Source organism: Ceratotherium simum, chromosome 18, assembly GCF_057802395.1.
Source record: "Ceratotherium simum simum isolate JZ-2026a chromosome 18, ASM5780239v1, whole genome shotgun sequence".
Taxonomy (NCBI): Eukaryota; Metazoa; Chordata; class Mammalia; order Perissodactyla; family Rhinocerotidae; genus Ceratotherium; species Ceratotherium simum.
In genome coordinates, this window is record NC_141917.1 from 58,007,386 (window position 1) to 58,026,790 (window position 19,405).

At 47.8% G+C, this 19,405-nt stretch overlaps 1 protein-coding gene across 3 annotated transcripts; it reads left to right on the forward strand.

Annotated features, from left to right (window-relative positions):
* The first annotated feature begins 48 nt into the window (after nt 1-48).
* Nucleotides 49-19,154, forward strand: SLC35E1 (solute carrier family 35 member E1). 3 transcript variants are annotated; one of them, XM_087443649.1, is made up of 6 exons: nt 49-487; nt 828-898; nt 2,882-3,019; nt 4,041-4,166; nt 15,375-15,620; nt 16,064-19,154. In XM_087443649.1, the coding sequence occupies exons 1-6, from the start codon at nt 64-66 to the stop codon at nt 16,292-16,294; spliced, it is 1,236 nt and encodes a 411-aa protein (XP_087299775.1). In that variant the 5' UTR covers nt 49-63; the 3' UTR covers nt 16,295-19,154. The 3 variants fall into 3 exon arrangements, with proteins under 3 accessions (XP_087299775.1, XP_087299776.1, XP_087299777.1); XM_087443650.1 differs by having other exon boundaries at nt 15,444-15,620; XM_087443651.1 differs by lacking the exon at nt 2,882-3,019.
* Nucleotides 19,155-19,405: the final 251 nt, after the last annotated feature.

Consider the following 19,405-nt stretch of genomic DNA (forward strand, 5'->3'; position numbering starts at 1 on the left):
GGCCCCGCCCCCGCCCGGCGTCCGGCCGTCGGATGGGTGGGAGGGGGTGGCCGCTGAAGCAGGATGGCGGCGTCGGCGGCGGCGGTGGGCGCGGCCGCGGGGGGCCCGGGAGCGGCAGGAGGCGGCGGCGGTGGGGCGCGCGAGGGCGCGCGGGTGGCGGTGCTGTGTCTGCTGTGGTACGCGCTGAGCGCGGGCGGCAACGTGGTCAATAAGGTGATTCTGAGCGCCTTCCCGTTCCCCGTGACCGTGTCGCTGTGCCACATCCTGGCGCTGTGCGCGGGGCTCCCCCCGCTGCTGCGCGCCTGGCGCGTGCCCCCCGCGCCGCCCGTCTCGGGCCCCGGGCCCGGCCCGCATTCCTCGCCCGGCCCGCTGCTGCCGCCGCGCTTCTACCCGCGCTATGTGCTGCCGCTCGCCTTCGGCAAGTACTTCGCGTCCGTGTCTGCACACGTCAGCATCTGGAAGGTGCCAGTGTCCTACGCGCACACCGGTGGGTTCCGCGGCCGGCCTGGGAGGCGGCGGCCGGGGCGCGCCGCACGGGGCTTCGGCGCTTGGGTAGGAGTGCGTCGGCCTTGGCCCGTCCCGATGGCCTGGGATGCCGGGCTGAGAAGTCAGCTTCTGCCCAGAAGGTGCCGGGGGCCGCCCAGGCTTTTAGGAAGGGAGGGAGAGGCTGAGAAGGGGGCTGGGAGCTGAGCAGGGCTGATCACAACTGTTGGTTGGTTTGAGGGGCTGCCAAGCCTTTCCCACTCCGCCGTGGAGTTGGGACAGCCTGCCAGGGTGGGCCCCGGGATTAGGGCAGCTCCTTGAGCGCCTCTTGCCTCTCTTTCCAGTCAAGGCCACCATGCCCATCTGGGTGGTCCTCCTGTCCCGGATCATCATGAAGGAGAAGCAGAGCACCAAGGTAACCCAGGAGGGTTCTGGGCAGGTGGGGGTCCCAAGGGCTTCCCGACTAGTGCCCAGCTGCTGACGTGGTCCAGGCTCCTGGCCTGCAGGCTACTTGGCTTCCTGTCAAATAAGGAAGTCAGCTTAGAGGCCTCCGTGGCCTTTTTGCTGCTAATGTTCTGGAATCGCCTTAGGGACAGTGGTGTGTAGCATGTGTGTCCCTGAGCTGTCTCTGCTGTGTGATCTTGGAGATGCTTTCTTCCCTCTCAGGTCCAACTTTCCTCCCTTTTTTGATTCCCTCCTTGGGGTTGCTGGTGGACGATGACTTGGTGCCATCTCAGCCAGGCACCCGGTGCCCCTCCGGTGGGACCAGGGATGAAATACCTGGCTCCTTGCAGGAATGGAACTGACCAATTTTCACTTCCTTGCGAAAGAGTGGTTAGGTTGGGGACTTCTGTGGTCAGAAGTGAGAGGCTTGTCAAAGGAGTCTGATTTTGGCAAAATCCAGCAAAGTCTTAGAAATTCAGACAGCCAGGGATTGTGATTGCCTGGGCATGGAAGTGAAGGCAGCACGCAGAACCCAGGGCTGCATAAGGAAGATGCTTTTGGAACAATCCAGGGTCTGTTCAAGATGCCAAGCCAGAATATTTTCTGGCTTGGGGCGAGAGAAGCTGTGGCTTTAGCCAGAGACAGCCTTGCCCCATGTCCTTAAGTGGAAGTGGGACTCTGTTGTCCCAGCTGGAATCTGTTTCATGCTGGACAGAGCGTCTCTTTTCTACACGGTTCATTTCTGGTATCCTGTATTTTATGTAACTCAGAGCGGCAGTGCCCTGGATCAGCTTATAGAAATTGGGCCATCTCTGGCTGATTTTTTATTGCAGCCTATCTTTATCCTGGTCCCCAGGGTGATGGCAGGTGTGACCTGTCTCTCCGGGTGGGAGTTGCCCGGGAGGTGTGCAGCTGCATCTCTGGATGTCACAGCGTGGTTATCAGGTTTCCCCGTTGTGAGGGACATTGTACCCAGCTTGGGCAAGGAGCTAGAAACTTCACCCAGTGAGGAAAGACGGGAATGGTCTAGGCAGGGAGACTAACGATAATGAGGAAAAGGTATGGACCCACCCAGTGAGGCAAATAAGGCAGGTAATCGTCATTCCTGATCTCAGGGGAACAAGCCAGACTTCACAGAGGAGAGTCACTTGCCTGAGGGCCACAGCCAATAGTGGGAGAGCTGGAATTCTGCTCTGCCCTCTAGTGGGGGGCAGGGGGAGGGCCTCACCACCCCCTCCTAAAATCTTGCAGTGCTTTAAGAGTGTCCTTGGTAGGAGAGGGATGAGCGGGAGTCAGAAGAGCCAGATGCGGGCAGTGGACTCCTATCTCCGGCAGCTAAGAGCTGCTCCGGCACAAGGCCCTGGGGAGCTTGCACCCTGCAGAAGGCCTCCTGTCAGGCCCTCGCTACTCGCCCTTTCAGCCAGCAGTTCCTGGGGCCTGCTGTGTGCCGGGCACCAGGACAGAGCAGTGAACAAGGTGCCACCCTAAAGCGGTGCGGGGATGCAGACGTGTAAGGGTCGAGAGCGGGGGCACGCAGCAGAGGAGCCTGACAGGATCTGGGGGGAGGTGCGTTGGATAAGTTCTCCTGGTGTGTGAACTGAGACCTGAGGAGGAAGGAGGTCTCCAGCTGGAGAAGGCGTGGCGGGGGTGTCCCGGCCAGGGGGAACTGCATGTTGGAAGAGCCCAAAATAAGAGGGATCCGGCCAGCCTCTCGGAGGAGCAGGGTTTCAGACCCTGGTGTTGGCGGCGGCAGCAGCTGGATAGATCTGTTAGGACCTGCCCCCAGGGGCTCCGATAACCATCCGCCTCTCCCGCACAGCTCACACTGTTGTCCAAAGGGTAGGTGGTGTCCCTCTGATGAAGGAGGGGAGAGCAGCTAGGGTTTCCCTCCGGTTGTCTGTGGTGGGCAGCCCAGCTCACTCCAGCCCGTCAGCCCCCCGCCCTCCTCCCGCAGGTGTACTTGTCACTCATCCCTATCATCAGCGGCGTCCTGCTGGCCACCGTCACCGAGTTGTCGTTTGACATGTGGGGGCTCATCAGCGCCCTTGCTGCCACACTGTGCTTCTCGCTTCAGAATATTTTCTCCAAAAAGGTATTTGGGCACTGTCCAGGATGTGCATGATGTTTCAGGGGGGCACGGGGGGGCAAGGAGCCAAGAAAAAGTAGCCAAGTAGGGATTTCTGTGGTGTTGGAGTGAAAAAAATCCTGTAGCCCTTCTGCTGGTTTTCTATTTGTTGTTTTATTTTTTTAATAGTTTATGTTTTCTATTATAAAATTAGCATATGCTCAGTGTGAAAAAATCAAGAAAAGCCCAATGAAAAAACAATCAGAAAACTTCCTGAGCACCTTCAGTGTGCCAGGCACTGTGGTGGGTGTTGGGGATGAAGGACCAAGAACCCTGCGCCTTGCCCAGAGTGTCCATGCTGTTAAGTAAAGTCACAGGACTGTCCCCTACAGGGAACTACTATTAATGCTAGGGGGTTTTCTGCACAGTTTTTAGAGTTGTAATATTATAGACACATTTAAAATTTTTGGTTTTGTCATTTACTATTGCAACATGGCATTCTCCCCCATCATTAACAATTATCGCTCTTACCTCCTGTAATGATCATGGTTTGTAGGTACCACAATCAATGCAGTCAGTTGCCCTATTGCAAATGCAGGTTATTCACAACTATTCATTATAAGTAACACAGTGAACATCTTTGCGTGACGTTTTTCTTTCTCTCAGGTTATTGCATTATGATGGGCTTACAGTTGGTTCTCAGGCCAGAGGGTATGAGACATTTATGGCTCTTGATATACTTTGCCTGGTTGTATTCCAGAATGGCTAAACACCAGTGTAGACATAAACCAGCGGGATCTCAGAGGGTCCCTTTCGCTGCAGCTTCACCAGCACTGAGTGTTGCTGTTTTTTCTTTTCTCGGTCCTTGATGCCTGAAACATCATGCTTGTCTCAGGCACAGGTTGCCTGTCTCATCACAGGTGCACTTGCAGGTTTGTCAGGCCGGACATCAGGGTCCACGTCCAGTCACAGTGTGGGGCCTGGGTAACTGGAGCCCTTCTTGCCACTTAGGGTTTCCATCGGCCTTTAAAGAGGTTTTTCTCTTCAGGTGCTGAGAGATTCTCGGATCCACCATCTCCGGCTGTTGAACATCTTGGGCTGCCACGCTGTCTTCTTTATGGTCCCCACGTGGGTCCTGGTGGACCTCTCGACTTTCCTGATCAGTAGCAACCTGGTGAGTTGGCCATCGCTGAGAACACACCCTTTTCTTGGCTGGCTCCAGAGTCGGTGCTCTGTCAGGGAGTTCCACATCTATGTTGACTTGGGGCGGTTGGGACCTCTGACAGCCAACCCTTTTAACAGTCAGCTCTTTGTTGTGACTCATGGTGTGTGCAATCGAGGAAGTCAGCTTCCTCTGCATTTCCTTTTCTAGCATGCTAGATCCCAGCTGCTGATAGCTGCTGCATTTGCACCAATGGCATTAAAGAAGAAAAAAAAGTGCCAGCACAGGGGACTTCCCTGTCCTGGCAACCTGGTTCGGGTCTCACTTTGACTTTGTCAAACTGTGCTTGCACTGCTCACTTCCTTTCTTGGTGTCATCTCTGTCCATGTTTCCATTTACTTCACATGTATTGATAGCTCTCTGAGCACAAGAACGAGCATCTTCCCACCAGCTGCAGGGAAGAGAATGCGCTAGAAACTAATGCAGGTGACAGCGATGAGAAGGAGACCAGTGTGGTCTTCCAGGCCTGGGTTAGAGAGGAGTACATGTTTATTAGGGCTTCATGAGGTCTGACTGGGTTCGTCACGCTGGTCTTTCATCCTTAGCACACCTGTGGACGTAGTGGAGCCTCTTTGTTTTCCAGATGAGGAAACTGTGGCCCTGTGTTCTAACTTCCCTTCCACACTGATGAGCTGTAATTTTTCTGTGAAGAACTTTCCATCATCAACCAGGACTAGTCCCTTACCTTAAAGTACAGTGAATGAAAAGCAATTTAATGCCTCTCTTCCTTTTAATTACCAATTTCCAGAGTAAAGAGTTAAAGCTTACTTCAAATGTTAACCAGTGAATTGAGCGTTTTTTGGGTGAAGGAGGGTTCTTTTATTTTTTTTTCCAGCATCATTGTGAATCCATGTTTGTCAGTTGCACGTATTCTTTGCACAGTCACAATGCCCTGTCTTGGGGGATGGAGTCTTTCCTCTTGGCTCCCTGCCCTTCTCACAGCACACATCAGCCTCTGGCAGCTTCTGGTCCAGAAGGTGTCCTCCTCACCCTGTGCACCTCTGTCCCAGACCTGCAGGCAGCCACTCCTTTGGAAACCCACGTTGCTTTTAGTGGAGAGCAGTGTTTAGAGACACAGCCTGAGTGCCCTGTGTGCTCACTGCTATTAGGTTGTCATTGCTTTTATGCCTTTGCCATGAAAAACTAGGAGAGACATATTTGGGGGCAGAATGGAGAATTCATACTGATTCGTTCCAATTTCAATTTAACGTTACAGGATTTATTACTGCTTTTATTTGTTTTCTTATATCTTTTCTGGTACACTTGGTGCCTCACAACATTTCTTATTGGCTTATCCTATCCTAGTTAATCCGTATACGTGATTCTACTACACACACATAATTGCTTCAGAGTGAGACTTCCCACAGGACAGCTGCAGGGAGAGGACTGAGAGAAGTTTAAGATTTCTTCGCAGTTCTGTTTGTCGTTAGGACATGTTTATTAAAGATGTATAATTGCAATACTGTGTTCTAAGGGCACTTGAAATCATGGTTTTCACAATGTGCCTGTGTCACCAACTTGTTGTGCAATTGGGTTCCTTTACTTCCGATTGTTTTCAATTTTTAGGCATTGCTTTCTTTTTTTTCTCCACTGAATATGTCAAACCTTTATATTTCCAAAGCCAAATGATAGGACAAGTTTTATTCAAAGAAGTCTGGCTTCAATCCCTGTCGCCTCCACCCTCTGCCTACCCTCCCCCATAGGTGGCCATTTTTATGTTCTTGGTTTACCCTGTCAGTATGTCTTTTTGCAAATATAAGCAAATTTGTGTGTATTCATACCTTCCCTCCTTACACAAAGTGACTTTTTAGATATTTAGAAAAGAGTGCCTTGCTCTTTTCACTCAATATTATGTCCTAGATATGATTCCATATTGACATATTAGGTCTGTCTTGTTCCTTTTATTGGCTGCATAATATTCAATTGGTTTGGCGTCAGTCCACTTGTACTGTTGTGTTACAACTCACTGGCATCTACATGTACACGCAATGTACAAACATGTACAGTCATGCTCAGCACAACGTTTTGGTCAGCGACGGACCAAATAGGTTAGTACCTTATACCCCAGGTGTGTAGTGAGCTAGACCATCTAGGTTTGTGTAAGTATTGTAGGGGACGAAGAAATTTTCCTATACCTTCTAGGTTCTTCTGTCTGGTCTAAGAATTGACACTGAGACAGGTTTTTTTTTTTTCAATTATTTTATAGAGGTCGTAATGATTTATAACGTCGTGTAATTTCAAATGTACATTATTTATCAGTTTCTGTATAGACTGCATCATGCTCACCCCTAAAAGTCTAGTATGTATGCATCATCATACACATGTGCCCCTTTACCCCTTTCACCCTCCCCACCCCTGTCCCCTCTGGTAACCACCAATCTGTTCCATTTATCCATGTGTTTGTTTAACTTCCAGATATGAGTGAGATCATATGGTGTTTGTCTTTCTCTGTCCGCCTTATTTCGCTTAACATAATACCCTCCAGGTCCATCCATGCATGTTGTTGCAAATGGGACGATTTTGTCTTTTTTTATGGCTGAGTAGTAGTCCACTGTGTATATATATACCACTTCTTTATCCATTCATCAGTCGATGGGCACTTGGGTTGCTTCCATGTCTTGGCTGTTGTGAACAATGCTGCAGTGAACATAGCGGTGCATACATCTCTTTGAATTGTTGATTTCAAGTTCTTTGGATAAATCCCAGTAGTGGGATAGCTGGGTTGTATGGTATTTCTATTTTTAATTTTTTTTCAAAAGTAGTGTGTTTTATTTTATTTTATTTATTTATTTATTTTTTGTGAGGAAGATCAGCCCTGAGCTAACATCCATGCTAATCCTCCTCTTTTTGCTGAGGAAGACTGGCTCTGAGCTAACATCTATTGCCAATCCTCCTCTTTTTTTTCCCCCAAAGCCCCAGTAGATAGTTGTATGTCATAGTTGCACATCCTTCTAGTAGCTGTATGTGGGACACGGCCTCAGCATGGCCAGAGAAGCAGTGCGTCGGTGCGCGTCCAGGATCCGAACCCAGGCCGCCAGTAGCGGAGCGCACGCACTTAACCGCTAAGCCACGGGGCCGGCCCTATTTTTAATTTTTTTTTTATTTTATTTTTTGTGAGGAAGATTAGCCCTGAGCTAACATCCATTGCCAACCCTCCTCTTTTCTGCTGAGGAAGATTGGCCCTGGGCTAACATCCATGCCCATCTCCCTCTACTTTTTTTTTTTTTTTTGTCAGCAAGATCAGCCCTGAGCTAACATCCGTGCTAATCCTCCTCTTTTTTTTGCTGAGGAAGACTGGCTCTGAGCTAATATCTATTGTCAATCCTCCTCCTTTTTTTTTCCCCAAAGCCCCAGTAGATAGTTGTATATCATAGTTGCACATCCTGCTAGTCGCTGTACGTGGGACGCAGCCTCAGCATGGCCGGAGAAGCGGTGCGTCGGTGCGCACCCAGGATCCGAACCCGGGCCACCGGTAGTGGAGCACGTGCACTTAACTGCTAAGCCACGGGGCCGGCCCTCCCTCTACTTTATATGGGATGCCGCCATAGCATGGCTTGACAAGCGGTGCAGCAGTCTACGCCCAGGATCCAAACCTGCGAACCACAGGCCACTGGAGTGGAGCGTGAAAACTTAACCACTATGTCACCGGGCCAGCCCCTCTATTTTTAATTTTTTGAGAAATCTCCATACTGTCTTCCATAGTGGCTGTACCAGTTTGCACTCCCACCAGCAGTGTATGAGGGCTCCCTTTTCTCCACATCCTCTCCAACATTTATTATTTTTTGTCTTGGTGATTATAGCCATTCTGACAGGTGTGAGGTGGACAAAGATTAACAGGAGAAAAACAAACACAAGTTTAATAACGTGTACATGGGAGAAACCCAGGAAAACCAAGTAACTCGCCAAAATGGCTGAAGCCCTTACCTTAAATACCATCCTCAGCTAAAGACAAAAGAAGTTGGAGGTGGGGAGAGTTGGGGAGTTCAAGGGGAGGGAAGGAAGGCAATTCACAGGTAGGTGAAAAGGAGCAAACGTGTGGAAAACAAGTGTTGGGCCACACAGAAACAGAAGAACACAGAGAGGAGCCCAATCAACAGGCTTTTCTAGGTTCCTCCCTGTCTACCACCTAGATCATGTGATGCTAAGGTGATAGCTCGCTTACCAAGACAGATTTTTTTTTTCTGAATTCTTTTAGGCAGTTAAGGGGGAGGTAACAGGAAAAACTTTCTGAGTCTTTTGTTTCTTAAAAATAATCAGCCTAAAATAATCCTCATGTTAAAGAGACACATTTTGGCATGGCAGATTTTGTTACCCTTCAGTCCACTCTATGATGTTCACATGATGATGAAATCACCTAATGACGCATTTCCTAGAACATATCCCCGTCATTAAGTGACATGTGGCTGTATATGTAGGCTTTGCTCTGGTCTCGTTTCTTTGCTTTTTCTTCTATTTAGGACATTTTTTAGTTTTCTTCTAGTGATTACCTTTTTTGTATTATTTTTATTTATTTATTTATTTTTTTGAGGAAGATTTGTCTTAAGCTAACATGTGTTGCCAATCTTCCTCCTTTTTTCCTTTTTTACCCCCGAAGCCCCAGTAGATAGTTGTATGTCATAGTTGTACATCCTTCTAGTTGCTCTATGGGGGATGCCGCCTCAGTGTGGCATGATGATCAGTGTGTAGGTCAGCACCCAGGATCCAAACTGGTGAACCCCGGGCCGTTGAAGCAGAGCGCGGGGACTTAACTGCTACGCCACCAGGCCGGCCCCCTGTACTACCGTTAGTAACCTCTTTTCCTTGTTGAGGGCATGTTTTTTTTTTTTTTTACCTTGATGGGGCCCTTGCGCATTTTAACCACAGCCCTAGGAGTATTCCACTGTGCTGCAGCCTGAAGGCAGGGTCCCCACCTACCTGGGCTCCTCCTCTCTGCCCTGTGTCTCCCACACAGACACCAGGTGAGTTAGCTCTGTCCCAGTGCTATGCTCAGGAGTGGGAGGGAGGAGAGTCAGATAGGAGAACAGCTGGGGTCTGCCACTCGCCATGTTACCTAGAATCAAAGGCTACAGTGGGCAGTTCCTGGACACGCCCAACCCCACGGCCGGACAGCTCAGCTGAAGCCAGGCAAGGATTGCCAGAGTCTGGATTAGGTGGCCCAGTTTTAAAGCTTGGACAGGATGCGTGAAGCAGCTATTTGAAAACTGAAAAGGAAATGGGAGCAGACAGGCTGGGGATGAAGACCAGACTTCAGAGCACCACTGAGCCAGCAGTGAGTTCACCTTTCTTTTGTTTCTTGTATCTCCAGCCAGGACTCAAGGCAGCCCAAAATGCGGCAGTGGGCACTGGGTGAGAACAGAGCAAGAAGCCCTCTACTTCCAGCTCAGGGAGTGGGAAAGGGGATTCCTGATGCTCAAAGAGAGTGGGGAAAATCCCTTGTTGGGCTTTTTCTCTTATTTTTGTTTCCTTTGTTCTCTTGCATCCCAGGCCCCCAGCAATCCCGTGGTGGTGGTGGCGGCAGGGTCCCACTGGCACCTGAGATGCCGCGGGAGGGCAGCCTCTCTCTGCAGTCACAGAATGGGATTAGTCCCTGCTGCAGGTTTTTCTTTCTTTATCCTCCCACCGCTTGGCCCCTGAATGGAGGTGCAGTCGTGGGAAGGGCACAGCAGAGTAGGGTAATTAAGCATCAGCTTTCTGACTGGAGCCCTAGGAAACCAGAAGTTACCAAGGAGATCATGGAGAGGAGGAACTCAGGGAACATGACCTCATAAAACACCATGAAATCCTCGGCTCACCCCTGAGCTGCACATGTGAGGATCTGATCCTCACAGCATACCAAAGACTTTGAAAACTGAACTACAGGATGGACTGCTGCCCTGGTCTGAGACTGACCACGCGGTAGTGCACACTCAGGACAGAGCCACCTACCACTGAAAAGCCTTTGAAAACAGAACTGACATTGGAACCACAATCCACAGAAGGCTGGTCAAGCTTGTAGCCTGAACCCAGCTGAGTGTGCTAAAACAAAATATCAACATTCCCCACAGGATTTAAATAAGACCCACAGTCTGATAATGTAATATTCTAAACGTGCAGGATACAATATCCAAAATTACTTGGCATATGAAGAACCAAGAAAATATCATGTCTTGTGGGAAAAGACAATTAACAATTGCCAACACTGAGATGACTGAGATGTTGGAATTATCGGACAAAGACTTTAAAGCAATGATTATAATCATGCTCCAAGAAGTAAGGGCAAATGCTCTTGAAACAAATGGAATAGAAGATAGAAAGACGAACCAAATGGAAATTTTAGAATGGAAGGAACAATAACTTAAAAACTCATTAGATGGACTCAATGGCAGAATGGAAATGACAGAGGAAAGACAATAACTTGAAGATAGATCAATAGAAATTATCCAGTTTGAACCACAGACGGGAAAAAGATTAAAAGACAAAAAATCTTGAAAGCAGCCAGAGAAAAATGATGCATTGTTTATAGAAGAACAGCAATTTGAATGACTGCATGTTTCTCATCAGAAACCATGAAAACCAGAAAGAAGTGGAATAACATTTTTAAGTACTGAAACTAAAGAACTGTGAACACATGATTCTATATCCAGCAAATATAGAATCTCCAGAATCAATAGAACTATAGAAAATCAGCAAGAATAAAGAACTGAACAACACCATCAACCAACTGGATATCTCATTGACATTTATAGAACACTCTACCCAACAATAGCAGAATAAACATTCTTCTCAAGTAGTACACTTGGAACATTCCAAGATAGACTATATTCTGTGTCATAAAACAAACCTTAACAAAAGGATTGAAAACAAAGTATATTCTCTGACCATAATGGAATAACAGTAACAGAAAGGTAACAGGAAAATTTCCAAACACTTGGAAATTAAACAGCACATTTCTAAATAATCCATGGGCCAAAGAAGTCTTAAAGGAAACATAAAATACTTTCAACAGAAGCAAAACTGATAAAAATAGAGAAGACACTACAAATATCAGGAATGAAAGAGGGAATGGCACTACAGACCTTAAAAGCATAAGAATACTACCAACAACTCTATGCACATAAATTCAACAATATAGATGAGACCTAGTCCTCATAAACCACAAACTGTCAGAACTCACCTACCCAAGATGAAATAGATAACCTGAATAGTCTTATAGCTATTAAAGAAACTGAACTCATAGTTTAAAACTTTCTGAAAAGAAATCATCAGGCCCAGATTTTACTGGCAAATTCTACCAAACATTTAAAGAAAAATAAACACCAATTCTACACAGTCTCCTTCAGAACACAGAATAAGAGAGAACACTTTCAAGTCAACAAACTAGAAGTAGAAGGAAACTACCTCAAGTTGATCAAGGGCATTTATAGCTAACATCATAATGATGAAAGATTGAATGTTTTTCCCCTTAAATTCAGGAATGAGGTAAGGAGGTTCACTCTCAACCTGCCTATTCCACATCATACTTGACCTCCTAGCCAGTGCAATAAGACAAGAAAAAGAAAGAAACAGGTTTGAAAGGAAGAAATAAAATTCTCTCTACCCAATAAAATTTTTTCCTTTGCATTAATTTAATTAATTTTAACTTTAATTTTTCTCCTTGGGAAAAGTGACAATGAAAAAAAAGTTGAGATACACTAATCTATATATCTCTCTGTGCTGCAGGTATGGAGAGAGATAGATATGTACATACATATTAAATAGTTTTTTTAATATAGAAAAGCTGATTGGAAAATTTACAAGGACAGTCAAAAGAACTGGAATAGCCAAAATAAATTTGAAAAAGAATAAAGTTGGAGAAATCACATTACTTAATTTTAAGACTTAGTATAAAAAATACAGATATTGATGAAGGGAGATACATAGATGAGTGGAACAGAAGAGAGATTCTGAAACGACTCACAACAACTAGGGGTGATTGACTTTTGACAGAGGTGCAAAGGCAATTCAGTGGAGAAGGGGCAGTCTCTTTAAGAGATGGTATTGGACAATTGGGCATCCATATGCAAAAAACTGAGCCTTGACTTAGACCTCACACATTATACAAAATTTAACTCAGAATGCATTCTAGACCTAAAACAATTTTTTTTTAAACCCTTTAGAAGAAAACAGAGAAAAATCTTCATGACTTGAGATTAGTTCTTAGTATTACACCAAAAGCAAAGTCCATAAAAGAAAAAATTGGTAAATGGGGCTTCATCAAAATTTCAAACTTTTCCTCTGTGAAGACACTGTTAAGTGAAAGAAAGGACAAGCTACAGACAGGAGAAAATATTTGCAAATGACATACCAACAGAGAACTTGTGTTCCAAATATATAAAGAACTCTCAAAACTCAATAGTAAGAAAACAACCTAATTAAAAATGGGCAAAAGATTTGAACAGACATTTCACTATTGGGATTGTACAGATGGTATAATAGGCAATAGGCACATGAAATCTATTCAACATTGTTAGTCATTAGGGAGATGCAAGTTAAAACCATGATGAGATAGCACTTCATACCTGTTAGAATGGCTACAATAAAAAATAATGACAGTACGAAGTTTGTCAAGGATGGGGCTAACTGGAACTATGTCATACCTCGTTGGAGCGAATGCAAAGTAGTGCAGCCACTCTGGAAAACATCTGAGAGTTTCTTATGAAGTTAAATTTACACTGCCTGTATGGACCCAGCAGTCTCACTCCTGGATATTTACCCTAGAGAAATGAAACTCAGGTTCACACAAAAGCCTGTACACAGATGTTTACAGCAACTCTATTCATGATCATCAAAAACTGGAAACAACACAGATGTCCTTCAGCAGGTGAATGGATAAATAAACTGGTACGTTCATACAATGGAACGTTACTCAGCAATAAAAATAAAGGTACCAACTATTGTCCCTTAGAACAACTTGGATGGATATCAAAGGCATTATGCTAGTGAAAGAAGCGTGTCTGTGAAGGTTCCATGCTGTATCATTCCACTTACACGACAGTCTCCAGAACGCAAACCTGTCGTGATGGAGAACACACTGGTGGTTGCTTGGGTTAGGAGACGGGGTTGATACAAAGTAGAACCCTGGGGGAGTGTTTTGGGGTGATAGAGCTGTTCTGAATTGTGACTGTGGTGTTGGCTACAAGAATCAATACACGTGTTAAAACCTATGGAACTATGCATCACAAGGAACACTCAAGGAACATTCTCAACTTTATTGTATGTCACTGTTTTTAAAAAGCTGGATTGGCTCAGTTCCTTTCCTGGAAGATAGATATCTATGCAAGCTGCCTGCCTTGTAAAAATAGCTTAGCTAGAAGTCTGTGTTGGTCACTCAGGGAAGGATTCCTGGAAGAAGAGGCCAGCTCCCCATGAGGGCATGCTGTGTACTCGTGTGCCTTACAAGGGGCTCTTACCCCAATTAGAGCACAAATCTGGGTGACTTTGAGCAGGTCACCTAAGCACATCTTCCATTTAAGAGGACCCCGTGATCCTTCCCTCTCAGAGGGTGGTGGAGATGGAATCAGGCAGCCATCATAAGATTGCTCCAGCTCCTATCCTGGCAGGGCTGCTAAACACCACCGTCCTGTGGGGAACCAGCTGTGTCCCCCCGTGGCCAAGGCTAGTGTGGCCCAGGAATTGGCCCGCAGAGAGCAGGCACTGCTAAGCAGCTGTGCCTTTGCTGCCTCGACCAAGCCACGCTGGGTCTGAGACTGCTCTGCCCTCAAAGCACAAGGACACGGTGCTCTCCCCACACCCCTGTCTGGGTCACAGACACTGGATAGACAGCCAGCCTGGGGCCCTCTATGGCAGGTGTGCCATCTCCTGACGTCCTTCCATTGGCCTGGTAGCCCTGCCTGTAGCAGCCTCTTGGTTCCCTGGCCTAGTGGACTGGTACTGAGGTGGGACCGCAGAGGGCGGGCAGGCCTAGGAGCCAGGCCATGTGCCTTCTGGAGTCCAGTCCTAAATAGATACAAATCCATAAGTATTCAGCACTGAGCATCCCCAGCCACCTGGCCAGGGCAGGGCCTCCATGGTTCTCTGCCTGACCTGGGAGAAGCCAGAGGGGTTCTGTGGTGCAGATGTCTGCTCATTGTGGTTTCTTGACTTCTAGGCCCCGTTGATGAGAGTGGCCTCATTCCGGTGAGGGTCAGATGGTAACTAAAGTTCTGACAATAACATCACCTTCTGCTTGTGCTTGTTTGGCTTGGAACTGTTTTAAAGCATTTTCAGAGCGATGATCGCATTTGATCCTCTCATAGCAGCAGCGCTGTGCAGGCTCAGCAAGGATCATTCTCCCCCATTGCATAGATAAAGAACCCGCAACCAGAGAGGTCAAGCAGCTTCCCTGGGAGCTCCCAGTGACGGGGCAGACCCAAGGCCTGTGCTCCCAGCCTGGAGAGTTCTTCATACACACAGGGGCTGCCCTCCCAGGACCTCCCCATCCTATAGAATGCATCCTGTCTGCTATGGTCTGAATGTTTGTGTCTCCCCAAAATTCGTATGTTAAAACCTAACCCCCAATGTGATGGTATAGAAGGTGGGGCCTGTGGGAGGTGCTTAGGTTATGAGGGTGGAGCTGTCAGGAATGGTGTTAGTGTCCTCACAAGAGGGACCCCTGAGAGCTCCCTCACCACGCCCACCATGCAAGGACACTGAGAAGATGCCATCTATGAACAAGGAAGAGGGCTCCCACCAGATGTGGAATCTGCCGGCACCTTGATCTTAGGCTTCCAGCTTCCAGAACTGAGAGAAATAAATGTCTGTTGTTTGTGAGACCCCTGGTCCGTAGCGTTTGGTTACAGCAGCCTGAAGGGACTGAGGTGATGTCCAGTAAGCAGATTTTGCTCTACTGACCCCAGAGCCCCGGCCGCTCACTGTCCAGGAACAAGGGAAGGCTTTGGTTCACGTCATGCTCTGCACCCTCTGGGCACCTCCGCTTCCTCAGCAGGAACGGGGGGTGATTACTGTGATTGTTGTTGTGTCGTGAGGGTCAGAGCTTGTGATATAAAGCACCTGGTATCACACGACGACCCACCTGGGTCTGCTCCCCACGGACGGTGCGACTGTAAGCCACCGTGCCCCTCCCCCACCTCTGCCAGGGCAGCCGTGTGGCCACAGCGCTCTTCTTGCTCCCTGTCTCGGTAGACCTCTGTGTCCCAGTGGCCCTGGACGCTCTTGCTGCTGGCTGTCAGCGGCTTCTGTAACTTTGCCCAGAACGTCATCGCCTTCAGCATACTCAACCTCATCAGCCCTCTGAGCTACTCGGTTGCCAATGCCACCAAGAGAATCATGGTCATCACGGTGTCCCTGATCATGCTGCGAAACCCAGTCACCAGCACCAACGTCCTGGGCATGATGACAGCCATCCTGGGGGTCTTTCTGTACAACAAGGTGAGTCTTCCCAAGGAGGCACCAGGAGTTGGTGGGAGGGGGAAAGGGGCCTCCCCAGTTGCTAAGAGGCCAGGGTTCCAGCCACCAGCTTTGCCACTGGTTGGTGTATGGTCTTGGTGTGGCCCCACCGGCCCGGCCTTCCTTTTCGTGCATAGATGACCGCAGGCCATGCCTCGCTCCAGCCCTGGCTCTCAGGTCTACTGGGGCTTTGTTGGGGATTTTGCTCCCTCCTTGCAAGGACTCTGTTTAGTCAGGTATTAAGACCTGGGATGGCTAACAGGGAGGGCTGGTCTGTTAACTGTTCCTGGCCACGCCTGACCCTGCTGGGGTCGACGCCTGCATCAGCCTTGAAGAGCTGCTTGGCTGTGAGTCACGAGCTCCCTGTCCTGTGGGCATGTCCTAGGGAAGGAGCAGATTCTCTCATTTCTCTCTTGACCTTGCAGACCAAGTATGATGCCAATCAGCAGGCCCGGAAGCACCTCCTCCCTGTCACGACGGGGGACCTGGGCAGTAAGGAGCATCATTGGAGCCCCCTGGAGAAACCCCACAATGGCATCCTCTTCCCCCAGCAAGAGGACTATCAGTACAGCCAAAACAACATCCTAACAGATCACTTCCAGTACAGCCGGCAGAGCTACCCAAACTCATACAGTTTGAACCGTTACGATGTGTAGAGTCTAGAGGGCAGGACAGACTGTTCTGCGACTTCTTCCCCGACCCCCAGCAGCTCCAGAAACTTCTGACAACCAGTGAATGTATAATCCAGCCAAGGGGCCGGTGCATAACCATCCGAAGACTCTGGGGGGCAGCAGGATGCCATCCCTGCAGTGAGGATCAGCACCCCCTTGAGCTTGGTGTTTCACGCCCTTTCTTCCTGGAGTCTAACATCTGAGGGCTGTGTCTCTGGAGATCTTGGCTGGGTTTTACCTTTCTGTGTGGACTTACTCCCCAGTCGTGTTTTTCAGAGTTCTTGTCTGCTTTCTAGCTAACTTTCAGGACCATCTCTGGAAAGGTGGGATCGCTGTGGATACAGACCTCGGTGCAGGCAAGAGGTGGTTTCCTAGGGCCAAGGAGAGGACCGTAGGGTGGTGCCTGAGAGTGACAAACTAGCCGCTGTAACTCCACTGCTCAGATAGGCATGGAGCAGAGGAGGAGTGTGAGAGCTACTTAGAACATCTCCAGCAACCGAGATGGACCCTGTTTCCCGCTCAGCCCCATGGCTGTTCACAATTACTGGCCAACGTTCCAAAGTGAAAGGCTATTGCAATTAGCATTGACTCCTTGGAGCCTCTTTCTTCGACCTGCGAGTCAGAGGGGGTGTGTGTGCCCAGATCCAGGGGAAGGGCAGGTGCTCTCCTCTGTCCCTTTCTACCCTTGGGCCGTGAGGAGGGTCACTGGGAGGCCATGTCAGTGTTTCAAGCTCTAGCTTTGCAAGACTCGTTCGTCTTTTCTGATGAGTCTTCACCACTTCTGTGCTGACTTGGGATGTCTGGTGGGGAGATGTTGATTTTATGAGGATCTTGCATTTTTCTAGGGAATATTTTCTACCTGTGTGTGTGTGTTTATGCCTTGGTCCCCAGTAGGGGACACATGAGGAGTGGCTTATGGATTGGAAAGTTTTTGTTTTTAAATGTTTGAAAACAAGAAAAGTTCCTACTGGTGCTGCCCGCCTGACACGTTTCGGCATTTAGTAGGAGGCCGTGAAGAGTTCTGAAGCCCCTCTCTAATGACCCCCATGGCTGAAGGTGGGATGAATCAAGAATCTCAACAGTCTGTAACAGATGAGGCTGCAGCACTCTGATTCCATGACCTGTTCTTGTGGTGTTTACGTTAGGATCTGAATCATGTCCAGTGAAGGAGAGAGGGGGTGAGCACCAAGCTATGATTTGGTGTGCCAAATTGGATGCCTTGATCAAGAGAAGTTCGGGTTTTGGCAGAGTCACGTCATCAGGAAGATTATGTCACCTCACTAGGTAACGCCTGTGCATCCAGGTCCAGGGCGGGGTCTCCGTCTTTCCTGCATCATGACAGGACTATGCCCTCACGGAGGGGACCACTGGCTCAGCTGGTGGGGTCTTCTGTGATGGCTGTCCTCTTCCTTCAGCACCGTCCCCAGCCTCTTGAACAGGCACTTGGAGTGAGCAGATGGGCTGGCGAGTCGCCCTTTACCTCCTGGAGAGTGAGACATTTCTCTGTTGAGGGAGGAAGCACCGTAGCTTCTGCTTGACTCCTGGTTTCATAATTGGAATTCTGTATTTAAGAGGCTACATTTTGTCAGCTTATGAATGAGCTGCTCCTGGAGAGGTCGCAGGGTCACCTCCTGGCCTATGAGTTTACACACCACCAGCCTCAGGAGTCCCTGTTTGTCTATTGCTTGCTTTATAATTACTTTGGCCCCAGGTTTTGAGACAATTGCTGTGTAAAACCAGAAGAGGCAATCCTGAAGGGTGTTATTTGTGACAAGAACTTGCTGAGTGCCTTCACCAGAGGCAGGAGTCTGCAGCTGAGTTTTTCTCACTGGTGAGTAACAACAAATGAGGATAATTTTGCACAGCAAAGATATTACAGTGGTTGTCTTTATGATAATAGTAACTGATTCCTTGAATAGATAATTGAACTCCAAAATGAATTATGCCTCTATTCAGGTTTAATGAAATTTCTGTTGTTGCTGAAATTTGTATATTAGTTCATTTTCCTTTTCCAATGCAAGATCTGCTGGTGAGGGGAAATGACTGGTTTTATTACAGTTTATAAATTAATAAATGGGATATTTGATTCTGTACATAAATTTACAGCAGGTACATACACTGGAATGAATGAGACAATCATATTAGACCAAATCATCAGATCAGAAGACAAAGACACACTTTTGAGTCTTGAAGGTTCAGAGCTGACATTGACCTCCTGGAGGCCAGTTTTCCAGCCACTTCCTGCCCTGGCCCCCAGCCTGCACCCTACACCCCTCATTCATATCTGTAGCTCTGTTCCCCTCAGTCCCCTCACTGCTTGGGTTTGTGGGAGCCAATTTCACATACCCAACCATGGTAGGGTCTGGCCTGCGACACTAACTCCAACCCCACTCCTTCATTTTATAGAAGGGGAACCCGAGGCTCAGAGGGCATTTCTGAATAGTGTTTGTTCACTATTTGGAGACTCGCTGTGGAATTTTTAAGCACCTTATTTTAAGTCATTCATTCTAGGGAAAATCAAAAACCGCTATTACAAAGGAGAGAAACCAGATATGTTCAAGTGGAAAAGCACTTGGAATTTCTGAATTTTGCTGTGTATCTGGCACACATCATGCCACAAGCCCTTTATCGTCACTGGGATGTAGCCAGACCCTGATACCTTAAGTTCTACCGGCCTTAAGGGCATAGAATGTTAAATTATTAAAGGATCTGAAAGTTGTGAATTCTTTTTTTCAACTGTCACCTCTTTTCAAGATTTAAATGCTAAAGACTGTTCTGTGGGAATGATACCATGTGTATATTCATTGACGGCATTCACCAAAAATAAATGATGGTCTCCAGGGAATCAAGATTGGTCCCAGTTTGTCAGTGAGGATCTCTTTCTGAGTGACCCTGTCTTCAGTGTGCCCAGCAACAAAACATACAAGAGGTAGAAAGAGCAGACCAACTTGGTTCTTGTATCAAGGTGTATTGCAACCTTTTATTTTTTTTCCTGAGCCAAAATCTAGGACATGTGATTTGTGAATTTATGAGATGGTAGAATAAAACCAGAACCACAGCTTAACAGTTAATGACATGCCTTTATTGAACAGAATT